Source organism: Marmota monax, unplaced genomic scaffold (genome assembly GCF_021218885.2).
Source record: "Marmota monax isolate L192 unplaced genomic scaffold, Marmota_monax_Labrador192_F-V1.1 WCK01_AAM20220418_F8-fsc00069, whole genome shotgun sequence".
NCBI lineage: Eukaryota > Metazoa > Chordata > Mammalia > Rodentia > Sciuridae > Marmota > Marmota monax.
The window spans coordinates 6,668,665-6,691,243 of record NW_026695243.1 but is presented as its reverse complement, the minus strand read 5'-3'; the positions used below and the strand labels follow the sequence as shown (position 1 = coordinate 6,691,243).

The 22,579-nt window shown below is 48.1% G+C and overlaps 1 protein-coding gene across 2 annotated transcripts; it reads left to right on the top strand.

The window, feature by feature from the left end:
• The first annotated feature begins 1,285 nt into the window (after positions 1–1,285).
• On the top strand, positions 1,286–22,073 carry Glipr2 (GLI pathogenesis related 2). 2 transcript variants are annotated; one of them, XM_046457437.2, is made up of 5 exons: positions 1,287–1,425; positions 11,199–11,307; positions 11,645–11,748; positions 13,574–13,651; positions 20,558–22,073. In XM_046457437.2, exons 1-5 carry the CDS (start codon positions 1,413–1,415, stop codon positions 20,716–20,718), a joined length of 465 nt encoding a protein of 154 aa, XP_046313393.1. In that variant the 5' UTR covers positions 1,287–1,412; the 3' UTR covers positions 20,719–22,073. The 2 variants fall into 2 exon arrangements, with proteins under 2 accessions (XP_046313394.1, XP_046313393.1); XM_046457438.2 differs by lacking the exons at positions 11,645–11,748; positions 13,574–13,651 and having other exon boundaries at positions 1,286–1,425; positions 20,558–20,624.
• The last annotated feature ends 506 nt before the right edge of the window (positions 22,074–22,579 follow it).

The window sequence follows — 22,579 nt, the reverse complement described above, 5'->3', positions numbered from 1 at the left end:
GTATTAATCCCCTGATAAGAATTAACAGTGGTGACTGTAGGCGTGTCAGGTATGACTGTAGGCATGTCCACCTAGCACCAGAAATCTCTTTTAACTCAGTGGGCACTAGTTTGACCCACTCTAACATGAAAGTACAAAAGGGCATTTGCCTGGCATAGAATAGAGGGGGCAGTATCAACCCTATTATCCTACTGGACATTTGTAAGCCCTTGGTATTACAAATTCTGCCCTCATAATCAGCAGGTCTGTTCATGTCAGTACCCATTTATTGGGGGGGGGGGAAAGTCTTGAAGTTAATATCCTACAGGAGGGTTTCCCAGAGCCTCTTCCCATGAAGGAGTCACTGAGGGGAGTCTGGCTAGGGTGACTCAGGATACACCTTCAGAATGCCCCCAAGCTCTTCTCACATAAGGGTGGGGCCTCAACAGTGACCAACTCTCCCCAATACCGGGTGTGTACTATGGCTAAGACCAGGAAAGGTGAGAGCCTCTGTAACTGAAAAGACTGGCAGACCTTGAGGAGTGGGTTGAACTGCAGTGGGTAGAGACAGGCAGCAGCCCTTCTCTACCCATTGCAGTTGCAGGGAGGAAACAGCCTGAGGAAACGGCAAAGATGTGGGAAATCCAAGCATATGTTTTGGAAGTATCACGAAATCAAGTTTGAAGGGAGCGTGGTACAAAGCTAGAGAAGTAAAGAGGCAAGTCTGAATGAAGCCAGACTTCAGAGGTGGGGAATTTGGCTGGATCTGACAGGCAGTGAGGGTCAAATGAGTAGGTTAGACCGGTCTGCAGGAGCCTCCCTGGGGCAGCTCACGCAGGAGGGTCTGGGAGTGCCAAATTCCTACCCGGACGCGCGTCGAGGTAAGTATGTCCTGGAGAGAGGAGCTCTGGAGCCCAGAGTCCCTGGGGAAGGGAAGGAGCACACTGGGGGCCTGTCGGGACAGACTGAGGTGGGGAGGGTACCGACCCCTGGTGGCGCTGGCCCGAACCGTCCCTGGAACCTTGCTAGAGAGCACCGCGGTCCTCGCAGAGTGTCAGTCTCGGAGGAGTTCCCAGGAACCACGTGGCAGGCGCGCGCGGCCCTCTTCCATCCCCAGAGAGGGGACCGCTAGGGACCGCGACCCAGGAGGCCCGAGCTCTGGTCCGCACTCGGAGAGCCCCGGGCAGTGGAGGAATTCCCTTCGCTAGAGGAGTTCTCGGGGAGTCCCGCGGGTGGCCCCAAGCGCCTCCGCCTGCAGCTGTCATTACCTTATAAGGCGGAGGCCGGGCGGCTCCGGGGGAGGGGCTGCGGCCGCTCGGCCCACTCCTGGCTGGTGGAGCTGCTGGGGCCCGCCACTAAGTGCCGCCAGCGCAGCCGCAGCCGCAGGCGCAGCCGCAGCCGCAGCCGGAGCGGAGGAGCTCGCAGAGCCGGCCATGGGCAAGTCAGGTAAGCCGCGGTGCTGGCTTGACTCCGGAGTCCCAGACTCCTGGACCCTCGCCCTGGTCTCCGCCACCCTGGTCTCGGGGAGCGGAACCGCTGCCTCTGCTCCAGAGATGCAGCTCTGGCTGCGATGCGGGACCCCTGGGTGCGGGATGCAGGGCGCACGGGGCAAAGCGTCCAGCGGCGCAGCCTGGACAGTTTCCGGGGCAACCAGAAAGCTAAAGTGACGGTGAGACCACCGGGAGAGAGGGAAGGAAGGCGAGACCGAGGGAGGGTCCCCCTGGCTGCAGGCCAGACATTGCGTCAGGGAGGTTTTCTAGGCGCTGATGGGATTTGCGCTCTGCGTCCGGCCAAGGCGTGGCTTTTGCTTTGTTTCAGGAGAAGGACAAAGTTACAGTTGGAAAAAGCCACTAACTGACAGCATCTCTCCCTGCAAATCACCCTGTTCCGTCCAGTCCTCCTAAGGACAACTCTGAGCATCCTTTTCATTCTTTCGTGGCTCCTCTTCTTCTGAGTGCCTCTCTGTGCCAGGCCAGGTGCCAGGCACAGTCTGACTCCTTTTTTATCTCCAACCTGTTGCTGCCTGTCCTCACCACTGATTTTCATGGTGACCTTTCTGAAATGCAGGTGCCCCTCTGTCCTCCCAAACACTGTCCCATCCATGTATGCAGATTAAAAGAGCACATTCTTCAGCCCTGCCTCAGGCCCTCTGGGCCTTGGTCACCATCCTTTCACCATCCCTTGCCTACACTCTGCACTGCAGCTGAGGCTGGCACACTGGTGCCTTTCCCTGGCACTCTGAATGACCCTGGCCCAACTCTGATCCCCAGCCTGACAGTCCTCCTCATCCTTCTAAGCACTTCTGGAAGCCCATCCCTGATCCCCCACCGAGGGAAGGCTAACTCTGTGCTAACTCTGTGTGTTCTTTTTCATATCCTCTCCTGTGTGGGCCTGGAGGAATGTTTAGCCATAGACCAGCTCCCCACTGACTCCTCACTTCTCGTGGCTAGGAATGTTTGTGTTTATCTCACCATAGTTTCTACCCAACAGGAAGTTCTTTTTTTTTTTTTTTTTTTGGTACCAGGGATTGAACCCAGAGCACTTAACCACTGAGCCACAACCCCAGCCCTTTTTATGTTTTATTCTGAGAGAGGGTCTCAATAAATTTCTTAGGGCCTCACTAAGTTGCTGAGGCTGGCTTTGAACTTGTGATCCTCCTACCTCTGCCTCCTAGCTGCTGGGATTACAGGCGTGCCCCACCTCGCACAGCCCCTCAAGAACAGCTAATGGATAGAGTTCAGAAGTCCTGCTTCACTGAGGTTGTCAGCCTCAGATAAGTAAGGTTTTGTACCTTCGTGGGTCTGTCCTCATGAGATGCCAGCATGGGGAGTAAGTGACTTTCTCTGGCTTTGGTCCTAACCCACTTTACTTCCAGCTCTCCTGGAAGGTCTGACTTCAGTTCTGGTCTGAAAAATCACTTGCTCTGGGGGCTGGGATTGTAGCATAGCGCCAGTGAGGCACTGGATTCAATTCTCAGCACCACATATAAATAAATAAATAAATAAAGGTCTATCAACAACTAAAAAAAAAAAATCCCTTGCTCTGTGATATTGAGCAAGGCTCTTTCCCCCTCTGTGCTTCAGTTTCCCCATCTGTACAATATGATCCCCAAGGTGCTTCCTATATGGGAAGGTGAAGAGGTTGTCTTGTAGTTAAAAGAACAGGATGATAGGTAGTGATGGGGCAAACTATGGCAGATGCTAGAGAGCATTCTGATCTCTACTTGGGAAATCAATTTATTTCTCTATAGATTTAGGAGAAAATCCACAAATTCTCTAAAGCTATATTTTAACCAGCTATATTTTTACCCAAAACAGCTTTCCAGAACTACTGATAATCGGCTATGTTCCCATTCTTCTTTTTTAATCTCTTCCTCTCGCCCTTCTCTTCTCACCATCTGTGAGCTCTGTACCAATTTGTAAACCCAGTGCTGTCTATCAATGGGCCATCCTCAGGAGTGTTCATTTGGATTGTGAAATGAATCAGTAAAGCTGGTTGAGGGAAAGGCAGGCACCACAGTGCTCCACGAAAAAGTGGGAAGTGATCCAAGCCACAGGACATGCAAGTGAAGAGCAGTGAAAGTTCAGGAGAGGGAGACATCTCTGCATGGGGCTCATTGAAGGCTTTTAGAAGAGGTGAATCAATCCTACAGGGTCTTGGGAATTGGGCTTTATCTTATGGGACCTGGGGTGCCATTAAATGTCCCTGGACTAGAGCTTGCCAGGGCAGAGGGCAGATCAGAAGGGGAGAATAGAGGTTGGGGGTGGGAGGACTGCTATAGTTACAGACAGGAATGACACAGGCATCTAGGGCAGAGGTGTGGACTGGAAAGGAGAAGGGACCTGGGTCAGAGTCATGAGTTTTGGTGCAAGATGGCAGTGGTGCCATCTGGACTGAAGAAGAGCAGGCAGGTTTCAGAGGAGGATGACTTCACACTCAGGAGGGGGCCAGGGGCAGGAGGCAGGTTACAGCTGAGTCAGGTGCCATCCCTCCCCTGCCATATACCCAGGAATCCTAGTCTTTCCAGAATCCTAACCCAGCCCCGCTCTCATAGCCCAGTGGATTTTATTTGTCCCTCTGCATAATACTGTGGACCCCTCTTCTAATGGACTCTAAGAGGAAGTGACTTTTCTAGGTGACCAATTCCAACAAACCTTCATCATAAGCCCACCTTGAAGTTCCAGGCCACTAGCTGGGGCTGCTGTCTGCTTCCTCAGAGCAGGAACATGTGTCCATATAGGAACATACATGGCTCCAAAAAGACCACTTAAGAAATCAGTCTCTCCCTTTTCTGGGCCTCAGTTTCCTCATCACTGCACGTGAGCCAGGCTCTTTTTCATCCTTAACCTCAGATGAGCCCAGAACTTGGGGTAATGGGCATCCCTGTGAAGTCACCACAACTGACAAAGCTCCAAGCCTGGAAACTGCAGGGCTCACTGTTGGAAGACCCCCGCTCCTACTCCCAGGCCTGGTCTCCCTGCTAGGCCTTGGTATATAGCAAGTGTTGGGAACAGAGGAAGGCAGTGGCCTTGGGCTCAGTGGAAGCCTCTTGTCCCTAGCAATAGCAATTACCAATCATTAAGCTCCAACTGCATGTCAGACTGGGAGGTATTTTATATGTTGTCAACCTTTATAATAGGGCTGTTACCATCAGCTCATTTTACACTTACAGAGCTTGAGTACCTTGCCCAAACTCATGCCTTGACCACTAAGCAAGCAAGCAAACTGGGATTTGAAAGCAGAGCTTTGACTTCTCAGCTGTGCACTTTCTTCCATGCCGCACTGACCACATCTCCAACCCCAACCCCTCCCCAGCTGGACTGGCTGATAGTGACTTCCACACACACTCTAAGAATTTCAGTGTCCGTGGACACACATCAGAGCAGAGGGCCCTTGGGGACCTAGTCCAGAAATTTTCTACTGAGGCCCTTAGGTCTTTGCAGGGAGAGGTTATGTGGGCCACTAAGCCCTAGTAATTTCACTTCTTTTGTTAATTTTCTTGATGGTTTCATTCAAAGAAAGGGTTTTCTTGCTCTGAACCGCATTTTTTGAAAACCACAGCTGTCATCCTTCTTTTGCACATAGTAGTGGAGCTGGGGCCCAGGGGACAGGGGCTTGCCTCTAGGCAAGCCTGGCGGGTGTAGAAAGGGTTACAGCTTGAGCAGCCTGAGCAAGTGCTGTCCTCTACTTTGGTTCCTTCTGTCCTTAAACAACTGTGTCTCCTGGTAATCTATTGGAGAGAGGCAGTCTAGAGGGGGTTAATGCTGCAGAAAATATATTTTCTATTCCCAGAAGCAACTGAGCAACTCTTCATTACTTATTCCTGCATTAGGAAAAGAGGCAGCCAGCCGTAAACAGGATTTTCACATTTGTAATAAGAAATCCTGTCCTAGTACCTTCACTGTGCTGGTGTGAGAACCTCATTTATTTGTTTACTCATTTATTCAAAAAATACCTGGGCTTGAAGGTACGGAAGTATGCCTGCAAGGATTTTGGGGTTTTTTTGTTTGTTTGTTTTGTTTTGGTACCAGGGATAAAACCAGGGGCACTTAACCACTGAGCCACATCCCCAGCCTTTTAACTTTTTTGAGACAGGGTCTCGCTGAGTTGCTTAGGGCCTCACTAAGTTGCTGAGGCTGGCTTTGAAATCACCATCCTCCTGCCTCAGTCCTCCCAGTCACTGAAATTTCGGGCATGCACCACTGCACCTGGTGTTTTGTTTCATTTTTTGAGATAGGGTCTCACTATGTTGTCCAGGCTGGTCTCAAATTCCTAGATTCTAGCAACCTAACCTCAGCCTCCTGGTAGCTAAGACCACAAGCACCACAAGGAGTCACCATCTTGCCCGCTTACAAGTCAACTGAACTTCTAGCAGCCCTCTCCCTTTAAAATAGGAAAGGAATCAGATGAGGCAGGTTCTCCCAAAGCCCGAGGCTAAAGGGTTTCACCTAATAGTAACAAGTCTCATGGACATTTAATAACTTTTCATTATGTTCCAGAACCTTTCTAAAGCATCTCATAGATTAATGCACTTAATTTTCACAACAACCCTGTGAAGCAACTACTGGTATCCCCATTTTATGTATGGGGAATGCTACACAGAAGGATCAGCAGCATGGGCCAGATCACACAGCTAGGAAAAGACAGAACTGGGATTGGCCTCTTGAACTGCCGGGTACCCAGGCTTCCAAAGCAGGAACTATCTTTTTTTTTTTTTTTTAATCTACTTTTTACTTTCTTCCTGGTAGACAGGCAAAACCTGCTTTGCCCCAAAGGTGGAATCAGGTTGTTTTCCAGCCTCTTGCCAAGAGGACAGAAGGGGCCTGTTCACAGTTCCTGCCCTGGCCCCTCATTGTCATGACCTCCTTCAAGAAGAGTCTGGAGAGGCAGAGAAAAGAGCTGTACTGGACTCAAGGAGGCTTCAGGGGGAAGAGGGATGCTGAGGGATGGAAGCTTTCAGCTGGGTGGTTGAGGCACAGACGGCCTTGCGGCCTCAAAGGACCCACAGCAGCCCCATCTAGGACGCCTATACCCTGCGCCCCAGCAAATGACTGGCCCTATCCTTTCCTTGGCCCCAGGGAGCCACTGCAGCTTCCAGCAGTCCTAGTCATTTCTCCACAGCCCCTGACTTGCTGGGGCCCCTTGGGCAGATCCTGCTCTGAGGGCCTTGACACAGAGGTGGTTCTTGAGAAATCGTAGCTCTTTTCCTTCCTCTTCTCTCCCTTCGTGGATCTGAGGGCAGCTGCCAACCTGAAGTCTCTTTTCTTTCTACTGCTCTCAGCTGTCCCCACTGAGCCTGATCCGTCTCCTAGGTGACCCCTCAGTCATTCCCTTTGTCTGGTGATTCTTAGGCTGTGGGGTGGGAGGTCAGGATGGCACTTGCATGAGATACTGTTTCCTTCCTGGTGGACCTCTTCCTACCCGCGGGCTTGTGGAATTGAGGCAGATTATGTCCCTTCTCAAGCCTCGGTTCCTAGTCATAAAAATGAGTAAGATAAAGGAAGCTCCCACAAAGGGGGTAAGAAGTTTAAGAGGGTCACACACAGGCCCACCCCCAGAAAACAGCAGGCCAGCAAGCAGGAGAAAGCCAGGTACAGTGCAGATGGGCCACGCAGGGATGGGTGGGGTGGGGTTTTTTGTTGTTGTTGTTGTTGTTTTTTTAACTTTTTGCCTCAGAGTCCAGCCCAAATGGGGACTTTGGGGGATCAACCCATCTTCCAGGAACCCATGATTTCTGGCCACCACACCACCTTATTTGGCTTTTTTGTAGCCCATGGTCACTAAGATCCCCCACCTGGTTCCCATGAGTTACTCTGGCTCCTGCCATTTCCCCATGAGGTGGTCTTTGGAAACCTCTGTGATCCTTCCCCCCATATGCCAGGTGAACATGCTAAACCTGAACTGTATAACACACAATGTACCATCCTGGCCATTTTTAGATTTACAGTCAGTAGTGTTAAGGTGTGAAGCAGCTCCAAAGCTGTGTGAGCTTTCTGAGCCTCAGTTTACCTTCCTACAAAATGAAGACATAACCTTTGCCCTTCCCCCATCATGGGATGATTGGGGGCTCTCCCTGCCTAACCCAGTGATGGGTGGGTTTTTCTTTGACTTTTTCCCTTTATGTTTATCTTTGTTGTTGGGCTCTTCTGCAGAAGTGGGGTGTGTCTCTTGCTGGGTGTGGTCGCCACTGATAACTTTCCTCCTTGGAACCACGCCCTGCCCTGGCTAGGACTGGCTGTGGTCTGAGGGGACTTCTGGGTGGTATGGGGGAGGTATGCTCCCAGCCAGGGGAGGAGAGAGAGGGCTTCCCTGCTGACTGCAGGAAAGACCTGACCTCTTGCAGAGAACCCTGGCCCAGAGATCTGGGGACCTGTGCCTGGCGTGGCTTCTAGGCATTGAGCTTGAGTTGGGCACAGGAGCTTCACTTTTGTTTATTTAACTTCCCTCATTCTAGCAGTGCAGTGACCTAGTTTTCAGCAGTCTTGTATATCCCTCTTCCCCAAGGAGCCTGTGGAGCCTACAGCACTATGGGGTCCTGTGCAAACTGACCCCAGCATTAGGGCTGCTTTAAACTGGCTTCCCCTGAGCCATCCACCCACCTCCCCCATCTCTCCCTCTTCCCTAGAGCTATAGGATATGCCTGGGTCCCTTCTACTCTGCGCCTCTGTGTCCTTGGCCTTCTCATCTCATGATTCCTGATCTAGAATACCTCCTCCAGGGAGCCCTCCCTGATGCATCTATGGTCACCACTGCACATTCCACTGAGCCTTGGGCATCTCTCATGGTGCCCACTAGACCCCCTGTGGCCTTCCTGGAACATGGAAACTGGCAAGGGCTTTAGGGTGCGTCAGCCTGTCACTCAGATGGGAACCCTTCATCACCTTGACTATGTGCACCCAGGCATGCTCTTGCCTGTACATATATACTTGTTTTGATCTGTTTCCTTAGAGATGCTCAGGAACTCCTAGAAGTCTGGCCTCCCCTTACCATTGAGTCTCCACTCAGGGCCTGGCCTCTTGCAACAGGTGGGAACTGGACTAGGGAGAAACAGCCCATCTCCCAGGAGCCCATGGTTTCTGGCCACCACACCCCCCTACTGGCTTTTTCTTAGCCTATGGTCAACAAGACCCCCACCCGGTTTCCATGAGTTGCTCTGGCTCCTGCCATTTTCCCATGAGATGGTCTTTGGAAACCTCGTGACTCCTTATCCCAAATATCTCATGAATATGCCAAACCTGAAACAGGTACAATACACCATCTTGACCATTTTTAGACATAGTCTATAGTGAAACAGCTTCAAACCTTTTTCTTTTTCTTTCTTTTTGGTAACAGGGATTGAAACCAGGGGCACTTAACCACTGAGCCACATCCCCAGCCCCTTTTATGTTTTATTTAGAGAGCAGGTCTCACTACTTCTGCTTAGGGCCTCACTATGTTGCTGAGACTGGCTTTGAACTTGTGATCCTCCTGTCTCAGCCTCCCAAGCCACTGGGTACAGACAGGAGCTACCACGCCTGGCTTCCAAGACTTTATCTTGTAGAGCCAAAACTCTATACTCATTAACATCACCCTTTTTCCTCAGAAGACCTGAAATCTTAGCTTATCATATCAACAAAGGTGTGGTCTGCCGCTTGGCCACAGAGACCTGAGGCCATCAGGTAGCACTGCCTGCTCCTCACCTCATGCTTCCCATGTCTCGCCATCTCTGCCTGTCAACCAAAACCTGGCAGATCTGGGGTTCAAAGCCCTTTCCCATAACTCCTGCCCCACCCTGTGTGGCTGGGCATCCCAAGGAGTCTCAGAGTTCTCAAGGTGGGTCCACTTCCTCTTTAATTGATCAGAAAACCTTTGGACACCACCAGGCCAGCTAGCCAAAGTTCCCTGAAGCAAACCCTGGGGCCCTTTCCCCTCTGGTCCCATGGGATTTGCCTTCAAGGCCAGAAAACAGGGGATCTGCTGTGGTAAGAGGAGGAGAGCTGCTCTCAGGCCACCTTCTCAGCCTTGAGTGAAAAAGCAGCATTGAGAAAGGTGACCTGAAGGAGTGTGGCACTTCCTTCACACTCTGGTTTACACCCTTCCTGCCACCACCCTCAGCCAGCCCTCAAAGAACACAGAGGTTCCTGGCCAGAAGAGACTAGCCCAGGTAAGGGCCTTCTGAGGCCCTCACTCATAACCCACCCCACTCACCCCCATTTCCACAGAGGGAACCCCTAGGTTCTAAGGCCAGTGCTCAGTGGCTTCCTGATCTTACCCTGGCTACCTCCTGCCAGACTTCCTGGGGGCCTCAAATCAGAAGTCACCTCCTTCCTGATCCCCCAGACCCTTTCAAGTTGCTCTTCTCCAAATTCCTCTCACACCTGTGGTCACTTGCCTTGTGGCATTTACCATACTGCTATTACACAGCAGTCTCCCTTCTGTACATGAGCTTTTTGAGGATAGGACAGGGCTGACTTGCTGGCCCCCTAGAGGACGTGTGGGAAGGAGGGATTGATGATCTGGGTAGGTGGTAGTTGGTAGACAGAAGATGTTAGGTGGATGATGGTTTCCATTTCAGATCCAGATTTGTTTAGCTTCTTTCAGTCATTGAGCTTGCTTGTGTTTGGCTTCTCCAACTTAAATCTCCCCCTTACTTCAACCCCTCTTCTGAGTTTATGACCTAGTTGGGCATAAGCACCACCTCTTCCCTCACTGCAGTCTCAGCCCCCTCTGGTCACATCCTCCCCACCATCACCTCTACTTTCTTTTCTTTATTTCCTTTTTAAAATGAAATCTTATTTATTTAGCAATTAGTGTGTGTGTGTGTGTGTGTGTGTGGTGCTGGGGATTGAACCCAGAGCCTGTGCATGTGAGACAAGCACTCTACCAGCTGAGCTATATCCCCAGCCCAACCACTACTTTTTTTTAACTGTACTCTCCCCTTACTCCACTTCTGCAATGCTGTCTTTCTTCATCCTCTTCTCTTTATCCCTCTGTCTTATTTTCACCAGCCTAGTGTGGGCCAGGCCACTTCTTTTTTGGGAGGAGGAGGAGGCAGTACTGGGGATTGAACTCAGGGACACTCAACCACTGAGCCACATCCCCAACCGTATTTTGTATTTTACTGAGAGACAGGGTCTCACTGACCTGCTTAGCATTTTGCTAAATTTCTGAGTCTGGCTTTAAACTCACAGTCTTCCTGCCTCAGCCTCCAGAGCTGCTGGGATTACAGGTGTGCCCACTGTGCCTGGCCAGCCAGACCACTTCTGTCTGGGCTCCCAGTTCTAGCCCTCTCCAGCCCCACCACTCACTGTAGGTCCAGTATGAGGGATCCAATCTCTTTCAGACATTTTCTTCCAGAAATCCTATGGTTGTCTGTCCAGCACCCCCAACATCTGTTCTGATCTCTTGTCCACCCCACTCAGGGTCTTTGAGAAACACAAATCACATCATTCTGAGACTTCCTGTTCCTTGGATAAAGACCAAAATCCAAACATGGTCTGCAGGTCCCACGAAATCCATGGGGTTTCCGCATGCAGAGATGTGGAAGGTGGTATCAGGGATGGAAGCAGGATAAGCAGCAAAGTAGAACAGAGTTGTGTGGCTGGGGTGCCAGATAGAGGAAGGGGACAACATTCTGTCCATGGGGCCTTAAGTTTGAGTTGGGCATTGCTCTGAAGTATACCTTATACTTTTGGTGGTCTTTGCTATGCATTGAGCCTTTCACTGTGCCATAATTTCAGCTTCCAAACAGTTTAATAATGAGGTCCTGAAGGCCCACAATGAGTACCGACAGAAGCATGGCGTCCCCCCACTGAAGCTCTGCAAGAAGCTCAACCAAGAGGCCCAACAGTGAGTCCCCAGCACCCCAGGGGCTTTGGTCCTTCATGGGGCTGCTGCAGTTACAGAGGAACCCTGGGTGGTTGGAGGGACGTGGGTTTGGGGATCAAATACAACCAAGCTTGAATACCTCTCTGCCACTAACTAGGCAGATCCCTTTGCTCTGCTGAGCCTTGGTTTGCTCCTCTGTAAAATGGGACCACTGGGAGGCCAGAAGCAATGCAGGTGTGATGCTCCCAGTTTTCTCCCAGAGCCTGGGTAGGGAAGGAAGCTCAGCCACACCAGCCTGGGGCTTCCCTGGGTGGCACCCACTCTGAGGAAGCACCGTGGACTCCATGGACTCCGGCAGGTATTCTGAGGCCCTGGCCAGCACGAGGATCCTCAAGCACAGCCCAGAATCCAGTCGAGGCCAGTGTGGGGAGAACCTTGCTTGGGCATCCTACGATCAGACAGGTGGGTGGTTTTCTCCACTCCCCTCTCCTCTGCCCCAGCTGGGACTAGACTGGGTGGGTCCACCTGGCCCCAGTGCCCTCTGTCCCAGAAAGAGAAAGGAAATCCAGAGCTCCCTGAATCACAGCTTCCAGCTGACTTCAGTTCACCACAAGGTCTCTGATGGCCGGCTCAGGGCCAGCCCAGTGCTGGGTGCCAGGGACACAGAGATGAGTCAGACTGATGGCCCTCCCTTCGGAAGCTCCCAGGCTGAGGAACAGGAATGGGGGAGGCAGAGGCTTCTGGACAACGTCTCTGTTTGATTTTATGAGCACCAGCTACCGAAAAATTTTACTTTCTTCACAGTTTTCTAAATGTTGTTGTTGTTTTTTAATATGCTGGTATATTCCTTTTATAATCAGAGGAAAGTAATAGATCTTTTTCCATTTTGGAAACAAACATAATGGAAAAGACAATTTCTTTATCCATTTGGGTCTGGAATGATTCTACCACACTGACCAAACATTCTTGAACTTTCTGGCTCCTATAGCCCTGAAATGGGGTTTTAGGGAAAATATCACAGCGATTTCACTCCCTGAAGCTTTCTCCAGCAGGAGAATTCTTCCCCGGCCTCACATTCCTGGAGTTCCCAGGGGAAGCACCCTGAGTCCTCTTGGTTTTCCCCAGACAGCCTGAGTCAGCGCCCCCTCTGGCAGAGCTATGTGCATGACAAAGGCAGGACCCCTCTGAGATCTCACCCTCAGCTTGCAGGCTCCTCTAGGCACAGGCTGTGGCCTTAATGAGTCAGGAAGGAGGATGTAGGATGGAAAGAGCCTCCTACAGCAGTCAGGAGATGTGATTGGTCCAAGGCCTTGTGCTGGAACCCTGGGACATCTTGACCAAATCACTACCCTCTCTAGCCCCAGTTTTCCCCATGGCTCTAGAGAGATGGTTGGATAGGTGATCTCTAAAGCATTGAATGGCTCTACACCCTGGCTGTACATTGGAATCTTTTGCAGAGTTTTTAAAAATACCAGTGCCTGGATCTCTCCAGAGGCTGATACAACCTGTCTGAAGAAAGACCCAGGCCTTGTTTGTTCTTTTTAATTTGTTTTAAGTGATTCCCAGGTGACGCTAATGCCTAGTCCTGGAAATCGGCAGCAGCAGCTTCAGGTTGCTTGTTAAAAATGCAGACTCATAGGCCCTCCCTGCTCTACTGAAACCAGAGTCTTCATTTTACAAGATCCCCAGGTGATTCACCCCCACCTTAAAGCTTGAGACTTACTACCCTGAGGTCAAAGCTTCTAGCTCTAGCCCTGAGATCATCAGCTCTCAGGAAAACACTTCCTCCTCTCGCCACCTGTAGGGCCAGGGAACGCTCCAGGAGAGGGTCCTCCTGACCACAGTGTGGAGATTCCTGGCCTACTAGCCCAGATGCCTTTCTTCTGTGGTTATTTTAGAAGCCAGACACAGGGTGGGGTGAGGACAGTCTCCCAGAAACTCAGAGCATCACTAGAAGGCCCTTGGTGTGCACTGTGTTCAACTTTCTTATTGTAGAGGCCCAGAGAGGGGACAGCCTCACCCAGAATTACGCAACTAGTCCCTGGCAGGGCAACAACACCAGTGCAGGCCCCCTGGGCCCATCCTTAGTCCCAGAGCAGGGCTCTTCCCGCTCCACATGCAAGAGCCCCTGGGAGTCTTCCAGGAGCATCCCAGATGTTTCCCCTCACTGTTGCTTTATGAGAAATTTTATTATGGGATGGAGGTTTAGTGTTTATGAAAGAAGATGGAGGGAATAGAAACGGGTGGATTTTGTTGGTGAATTTACAACAGTGCCTTCTGCACACAGGAAAGGAGGTGGCTGATAGATGGTACAGTGAAATCAAGAGCTACAACTTCCAGCAGCCTGGCTTCACTTCAGGAACTGGTAAGTGGCTCCAGTGGCCTGGGCAGGTTGCAGGGTATCTGTCTGTGAAGAGGAACTAACCTTCGGAAGATCAATTCTTTTCCTCTGTGTTACCTTCATGTTTCTCTGGTTTGACCTTGTCCAGAAGTCAAAGTTCTCCTTTCTGAGAGCACCCAGCTGCTGACTCCTGCTTCCAGCTAAAAGTTCTCCACATTCCTGCCGAGTGTCACAATGAGCCAGGATTTCAAAAGCTGCTGAGAGCCCCATTCCTGAATTGGTACCTCAACTCTTGTACTGGTCACCTTGCTTCAAATCCTGCTCCCTCCAATCCATCCTGCTCTCCAGCAGCCAGATTTCTAAAGTTAGCTTGAGACTTACTACCTTAAAGCTTGAGACTTTGAGATCTGGCTCGCAGCCAGATTTCAAAAGTGCTCTCTTCATCAAACTGCAGTGGCTCTCAGGAAAAAGGCCAGACTGGTCTTAATTTCCTCCTCCCTTCACACCCCACCTCCCTCCTGCATGTTATCTAAGCCTGGTGTCCCCCCTGGCTTTTCCTTCACCTCACCGCCACTCTACTGAGCTCAGGTGAACTTGGGATGCAGGAAAGCTCCTTCTAGTCTTAGCTCTGGTACTATTTGTTGCATGAACTTGGGTCAGTTCTTTTTCTTCCCTGTCTAAGGGCAAAGGACACCATGGTAGCTCAAGGGACACAGAGCTGGTGATTCAGATGCAGGGGGAGCCTTCCGTGGGGACATCCCTTTTCTCATAGACTTCCTCCAGGGTGAGCGGTAAACATTTATCTTATTGAAGTCCTAGACAGTTGCTCTTGCTCTGGGGTTCCTCTCACCCCTTTGTTGGCCTCACCAGACTTCTTGTCTTTCTCCAAAACTGGCTTGGACTCCACTGGGGCCCAGGATGAGGTAGGATCCTCTGGGTAAAAGGTATCAGGGAAACTGAAAAGGGGACCCTCTACCTGCCCCTCCCCCACCCAGTCCCACTCAAGAGCAGAGCCACTTCTGACCTCTCCTCACTCTGGAAGGTTTCTTCAGAAGCAGGAAGTGACATGTTTCAGAGCCAGTCACCATTTCCTGTGGCTTACTGCTCACTCTTTTGGGGCAGACGTTCTTGCAACTGTGTGGGTAGAACTCTGGGGCATTTCATCTTCCAGTTAGCTCTGCAGACTTAGTGAGAATTGATGTTGCCACAGAGTGACAGGGAAGGAGCAGTGATTAAGGGTGTGTGAGCAGAACCTTGCCTTCTTTCAATAAAGATCAGGCCCAGAGGGGCTGGGGATGTGGCTCAAGCGGTAGCTCGCTCGCCTGGCATGCGTGCGGCCCGGGTTCGATCCTCAGCACCACATACAAACAAAGATGTTGTGTCCACCGAAAACTAAAAAATAAATATTAAAAGAAAAAAAAGATCAGGCCCAGAGACACTTCTGCAATTTCATAGCTTCTGGAATTGTTTTTCCCTTGAACCAGATTCTTGAGCAACTGAACATGTGTCAGAGCAAGTTCTTGCGCTGTTCGCGTGGGTGCACACCCCTTGATGGTTAGGACATGCTTATGCACTGCTGCCACGTGCCTCGCCGTACTGTTCAAGAATAGGGCTTTTTTTTTAAGTCGTGGAGATTGAACCCAGTGGGGCTTAATCACTGAGCCACATCCCCTTTTTTTTTTTTTTTTTTTTGTATTTGAACTCACGATCCTCCTGCCTCAGCCTCCCAACTCATTGAGATTACAGGTGTGCGCCACTGCCTGTTTTGTAGAGGAGGAAACTGAGGCCTACAAAGGGCAAGAGACTTTTTCATGTCTTTTGTCCTTGATCTAATGCCTCTTCCATGGCTCTTGTTCCAGGTAGAAATCTCACAAGAGTCAGAATGGGGAATGGGGTTGAACTCCCGTGATCACCCCCATGATCCCTGGCCATCTGGCCCACACTTCACCCCCACATCTCTCACCCTAAAGAGGAAAATTAAAAAAAAAAAAAACAAAAACCTGGCTCCTGGGCCATACCAGGTACCAGTGGACAATGCCTCAGGGCAGACAGAGCCTGAACCTAAGACAAGAGTAGGACTTTGAGTGGTATTATAATCTGGGCTTGCAAGACCCTTGAACATTTTCAGGTCCACCCTGTTTCAGCCTAATGCTGTGCTATTGTTCAGGGTTCCCTGGCCCGAGTCCATGTTGTAGGTGAAGGACCTTCAAAATACTCTGTAACCAATCCCTACCCTCAGCCCAGCCACAGCCAACATCTTGTAATGAAAGGCACTGATCCATGCTATGTGCTGCATGGAAAGAAGCATTTATTATCATTATTTTGCTCTATTCTGTCTAAGTGAGATTGGCTTGCTTATTTATTTTATATTAGTCTGATGATATAGAATTTGAAAGCTGTATTATCCACATAAGTCCTGACCCTCAGCACTTTCCTCCCAAGAGGCAACCAAGTGACCAGTTCTTGTGTATGGTTTTGGAGTTATTCTGAGCTTATGCCAGCATGTGTGTATATTTATTCTCTTTTTTCCCTTTTTACACTCTGGTGTCAGAGTGTGTGATTTCTTTTGCACTTGTTAGAGATTGTCTCATATCAGTATAAAGAGAGCTTCCACATTCTTTCTTATCATTGAGCATTATTCCTTTCCAAGAATATACTGTAATTTATTCAATGTGTTCTTTTGAAGGCATATCCTAGGAAGTTTCCATGCTCAATAACAAGGAGAATGTGATCCTTTTTTTGTGTGTGTGGGGTTGGGGAGGGCAAAAAAAAAAGAAAAAGGAACTGTTGTTAGAATTGGAAACCAGTGTGTATCTGATGGTTGCTAAGGAAGTTGTGTCCTTTAATTGATCTCTAAATGCCCTAACTTAATTATTTCTGCACAGATAGAAACTTCCCCAGTAAGAGGAAAGATTGCTTAGTCTCATCCGTTTGGAAAAAGCTACCACTAGCATGCATGCTGCTGATATGAGCTTTGTGTCTGATCATTTTCTTGGCGACCAGAGGATAAATGGCAGCCTCTTCTTTCTCTGGAGAGAGAGTGAGGCAGTGGTCAATAGCCAAAGCATGTGGCCAGTTTCTCTCAAGAAGGCTTGTGTGAAAAAGGTCTTGAGCACTGGCAGAGGCAGCTCAAATAAGCAGTAACTCCTGGCAAAGCTGCTGAATGCCTGGAGTTGTGGTCAGCAGTGTAAGGACCAAAGGTGAATGGGCAAGAAGGGTTTCTCCTCTATTCAGAAAGGAAAACCAGAGTTTATTAAGTGGAAGTCAATCCAAATATAGGGATAAGAGGTAAAGATGTGTAATTGTGGTTAGGGCTTATTTTCTTTTAAATTCTCACTTTGATTGTATCATCTTGATGTTGTAGGTTAGTATTTATGTTTGGTATTCTCATAAAGAATTTAGTAACCTCAATCCTTTGTGGATACAGACAAAAAATAAATTACACTAAATTTACTTATTTTTATTTTAAATTTTCTTGGTACTAGGGATTGAACTCAGGGGCACTTAACTACTGAGCCACAACCCTAGCCTTTTTTAGTTTTTATTTTGAGACAAGGTCTCCCTAAGTTGTTCAGGGCCTCACTAAGTTGCTGAGACTGGCCTTAAACTTGCAATCCTCCTGCCTCAGCTCCCGAGTTACTGGGCACCATTGCACCCCACCTAAAATTAAAAATTACAAAAATAGAGCTCAACTGTGGGGGGAAAAACAGAATTTAATCAATGAATGTTGTTTTTAGTCCTTACCATATATAAGATGCAATGGGAGACACCAACTTTGTCTCATGCTAAAAGATTAGAAGAGTACGAATACCAGTTTCTCTCTCTCTTGCTTCTTTTTCTTTTCCAATTTTATAGCAAAATATTATAATATGAAATTTGCCATTTTAACCATTTTTTAATATTATTTTTTTTAGTGATGAACACAACATTCTTATTTATTTTTATGTGGTGCTGAGGATCAAACCCAGTGCCTCACACATGCGAGGCAAGTGCTCCACCACTGAGCCACAACCCCAGACCCATTTTAACCATTTTTAAGTGCATAGTTCAGTGGCATTAAGTACATTCACATTGTTGTGTAAACATCTCCACCATCCATCTCCAGAGCCTTTTCACAAACAGAAACCTTGTATCTCTTAAAATTTATTTTTTAGTTTTCAGCGGACACAACATCTTTGTTTGTATGTGGTGCTGAGGATCGAACCCAGGCCACACACATGCCAGGCAAGCGCGCTACCGCTTGAGCCACATCCCCAGCCCCTTCTTTCAGTCTTTATAAATCTAACTTTTCTAGTGCTCATGTAAATGGAATCATATAATAGTTGACCTTTTTTGTGTTTGGTTTATTTTGCTTAGCATGATGTTCTCACAGTTCGCATTCCCGGAATTCTCTTTTTTGAGGGGCGGGGTGGGGGTATTGAACCTAGGGCACTTAACCACTGAGTCACATCCCCTTTTTTAAATTTATATGTTCTTTTGAGACAGGGTCTTGCTAAATTGCTTAGGGCCTAAGTTGCTGAGGCTGGCCTTGAACTTTTAGTCCTCCTGCCCTAGTTTCCCCAAGTTGCTGAGATTATAGGCAAATGCTACCACACCTCGCTCAGAATTCCCTTTAAAAGTTGAATAATGTACCATATTTTATTTATCCATTCATTTGTCTATGGACACTTGGGTGTGTTATTTGGGGCCAATTGTTAAACCTTTTTGCTGTGAACATGGGTATATAAATATCTGAATCCTCACTTTTAGTACTTCGGGATGTATACCTCAAGATGAAATTACTGAGTCCTAAGGTAAATTTGTGCTTAATTTTGAGGGAACTGTTGTGCTGTCTTCCTTAGCAGCTATACCATTTTACATTCCCATAAGCCATACTTAGGGTTTCAATTTCTCCTCATCACCCTTTGTTATTTTCTATTATTTTTGTTTGTTTTTTATAATAGCCATCCTAATGGGTGTGAAGTGGTTGCCCTCTTTCCTTCTTAACAAACCTATGGAAAGTTTAGCTGCTCTGGTCCTGTTTTTCCTCCTTCTTCCCTCCCTCTCTCTCTTCCTTTGTTCATCAGTTATTGAATATTTACTATATGCCTCATCCAGTGCTAAACATTGGGGAGAAGGTAGTTAATCAAACAGATGTGCAGCCTGCCCTCACACAGCTTGATGAAGTGCAAACCATAGATTTAGGAGGAAATATAATCTCTTCCGGGTTGCTTTAGAAAATGATGGCCATTCTGCAACATGGAAGTAAACTCCCCTTTGATCCTTTTGAGTGGGAAACACTAAAGATGGGAGGGACAATCACCTGACCTCTGCTTCCAAGAGATGATGAGAAGAATGTAGGATCATTGGGCAAAGAATTCATTACAGCATCAATACTTTGACCTCAAAGGAGAGGAGAGTTGAAAACCAAGCTATGGGAGTAGCTTGAGAGGCTCTATGAGTGAAGGGCAGGCAGCCTGTGAGGAAGGAGACTGGTGCTAAGAAGTTTCAGCAAGCCTCAGAAGTGTCTGCAGGGTGGAGCAGTAGTCTGAAAGGGAACTGGGCTGTTTCGCTCAGAGTGCAGGGTCTCGAGGCTCTAACTTGTCAAGCTCTTAGTTCAAAATATAGAATGCTGGCATTTCCATTGAAAGTAGAACCTTAAAATTCCAGGATGATTTTTCCATGTGACTTTTATTCATTTATTCTGTCATTCATTTATTCATCAAGATTGTATTTCACACTTTTCATGTGCTATGCTATGCCAAGATACTAGGTATATCTTGATGAATAAAAGAAGTTGTTCTTCTTCATATGTGGGGCTCATAATATAGTAAAGGAGCCAAGCAATAATCAAGTAATCAAATTTATCACTGCAGATGGTCATAATGCTGTCAAGGGGAAAAACAGAATATGGTAAGAATATCTTGGAAGAGGACATTTGGTAAATACAAGGGAGATTGTGAAAGACTTCTTTGAACAAGTGAAAGTTAGCCTGGGACCTAAGGGACAAGAAGCTGTTGGTCATCAGAATAACATTTCACAGTGGCCAGTGTGCGCAAGCATCTCTGGTAGGAATAACCTGGTGTGTTCAAGGAAGGAAAGGCCACCAGGCCAAAGCATTTGTTTTCATTCAAGGTGTAATGGAAGTGATTGAAAAACTTTTATGCAGGGAAACTAAATGGATGTGATTCATGGCTCAAAACAATCATTCCAGCTACTTAAGTGAAAAACAATTTGGAGGGGGCCAAGGTGGCATCAACTATTTAGGGAGACCCTGCCTCAAAATTAAAACATAGATAAATAAAAAGGGAAGGAGATATAGCTCAATGGTAAAGTGACCCTGGGATTTAATACCTCATATCTGCCAAAAAAATTTTTTAAATAATGTGTAGAGAGAAAAAGGGAGCCCAGGATTGAGCCCTGGAAGATTCAGGCTCTCCAACATTACAAGGGAGACAGAAAAGGAGGAGGAGTCAGTGAGACAGGAAGAATGCCCAGAGCCTGAGGCATCATGGAACCTAAAAGGGCCAGTGCTTTGTAAAGGGGGGCCAGCTTTAGTAAACTTCCTGAGATACCAAGTAAGATGACCAAAAGTGATTCCTAGAGAATAACATGGAAGTCGTTGCACTAAGAGTACAGTTTAGGGATAGGGTTAGAGGCAGGTGCCAGATAGGGCGGCATCTTAATTGTGGGGTCCACTGGCCATTGTCATGATCTCTGGGAGACTCCTGGAAAGTGTTGAGATGGCTGTGTGGCTGACTGAAAGGATCTGCTTTAAAAAAACATCTGGCAGTTGATGTGTTTTTCCCTCCTTCCTCTGATTGATAAACTACAAAGATCAAGGGATCTGCTCCTAGCAAGATAGTGCAGAAGTTCAAGAATCCCTTGCCACATCCTCTCAAAGCTCTGCTAACTCATCTGTTGTCCTCTCCCCCTGCCTGTTCCCTACAGGACACTTCACAGCCATGGTATGGAAGAATACAAAGAAGATGGGCGTGGGAAAGGCATCTGCAAGTGATGGGTCCTCCTTTGTGGTGGCCAGATACTTCCCAGCAGGGAATGTTGTCAACCAGGGCTTCTTTGAAGAAAATGTCCTGCCTCCAAAGAAGTAACTTGTCAAATGTAATGGGAAGGTGGGAGACTTAAGACCACGGATATGAAGTGCCTAGAACAACAAGAACCCAGCTGTGTGTCTGTCCCTGTGGATGTATGTGCTTGTGTATATGATGCCCCTGAGCATCTCCTGTACACACTCTTGGATATACAGCTCTGTCTGAGCTCATTCTTATTAAAGGAATAAGCATCTGAAGCATTTACCTGGACAGTTACCCAGACCACAACTCTTTGGGCATTCAATTTTTTAAAATACTTTGTAATTTTTTAAGCAGACTTCTTTTGTACCTTTCTTACTTTTAATACCCCCCCCCCCCCCGCTGGACATTTTATATTCCAAATATTTGTGATCTTGAGAAGTGAAGTTTGTTTTATGTGATTGTCACACATTGTGATCTACTTTTGGTAGATATTTAAGAGTATTAAACCTTCCTTTAAATGTGACAAAACACACATAAAGCAGTTTGCATTGGAAGCATGGTGCAGCCCCGGGCTCTGTTTCACAGAATCATTGAGATTTTCAGTTGGAAGACATGAGGTCATCCTGCTTGCCTCCTGGGATTTTCTAATGGAATTGCCAAAGAACAAATGGAGAAAACGCTTTACTTCCTTGCATTTTTCTACCTTTAAATACCAAATACTGCTGCCTTATGTCCTCCCCCAACCCCTTTTCTTGAACTCTTCTGCATTTCAGAGTTCCATACTTACCCCTGATCTCTCTGGAGTCAGATTAGGTCTAGCCTATCCCTCCCCTACTCCTGCTAGATGTCCCCAGCCTGTTCTGGGAGAAAGCCCCTCTCACACTGTCTAGGCTCTTTGCCAAGTGGCCTTGGGTGGATGAAGTCATTGGTGTGGGGGTGAAAGTGAGCTCACTCAGGGTCCCTAGAGGAAGCCCTGTAGCTTCTACCCTGCCCCGCACAGGGTGGGAGCCCAGGCCTATTCCTGGCAGCTGTGACTGCAGCTGTGTTGCTGCTCCCTCCTGGAATGTGTGACAAGCCCAAATGTTCCAGGGAGGTGTCCAAGGCAGGGGGCTTAGAAACGCTAATTTAGTGCTGTGTTTTGCCTCAAACTATGGAAAGCTCCCCTGAATAGCAGTTTTATAAGGACCACATGGTGGGACCAACCCAGAAGCCCCAGCTGAGTGTCCTTGAAACCATGGCATCTCCATCTGTCAAGATAGCTGGGGCCCAGTGAGGGGGTTGCTGGCTTAAAGACAGGAGTCTGGGCAGGCCAGCCTTTGAAATACTTTCCTAAAGGCCTATGTTGCACTGTGAACATGGTCTCACGCTGTGCCCCTTGTTTCATCCAGGAATATTGACTAATAAGACAATAAAATCTTTTCTCTTTTGTGTGATATTTTCTTCCAATGTAATTCATGCCCGATGCTTATTTTGTGGTCTAGGCCGTTCATGATTGTGAATCCCTGTCTTGAGTAACTCAAGTCCCAGGATATCCCCCAATTCCTCTGCTTGTACGCTATGTAATGCTTAAGCTGATCAAATTTTGAACCATGTGACCTACAGCTGGTTGGACTAGAGTGGACACCTGATCCAAGGGCAGCCAGTCCCTAGGCTGACCATGGACTGAGGATTTATTCTAAGACAAAAAGAATTTCCCAATGGAACTAAAAAAAATAAGGATGCCCTGGGTTCAAAATGGGACTGTGGCAAACCAAAGCCATATGTAGCCAGGTTATGAGTGGGAAAGATGGAAGTGAAAAAGACAGTTAAGAGAATAAAAGAAGGGGATATTGGTCCTATGCTTTCCAGTTCCAGGCCAATTCTGTAACTTTGAAATATGCCCCTCATTATCTTCAGGGTTTTGCAATGAACAGATATATAAACTGATGACCGCCCCCCC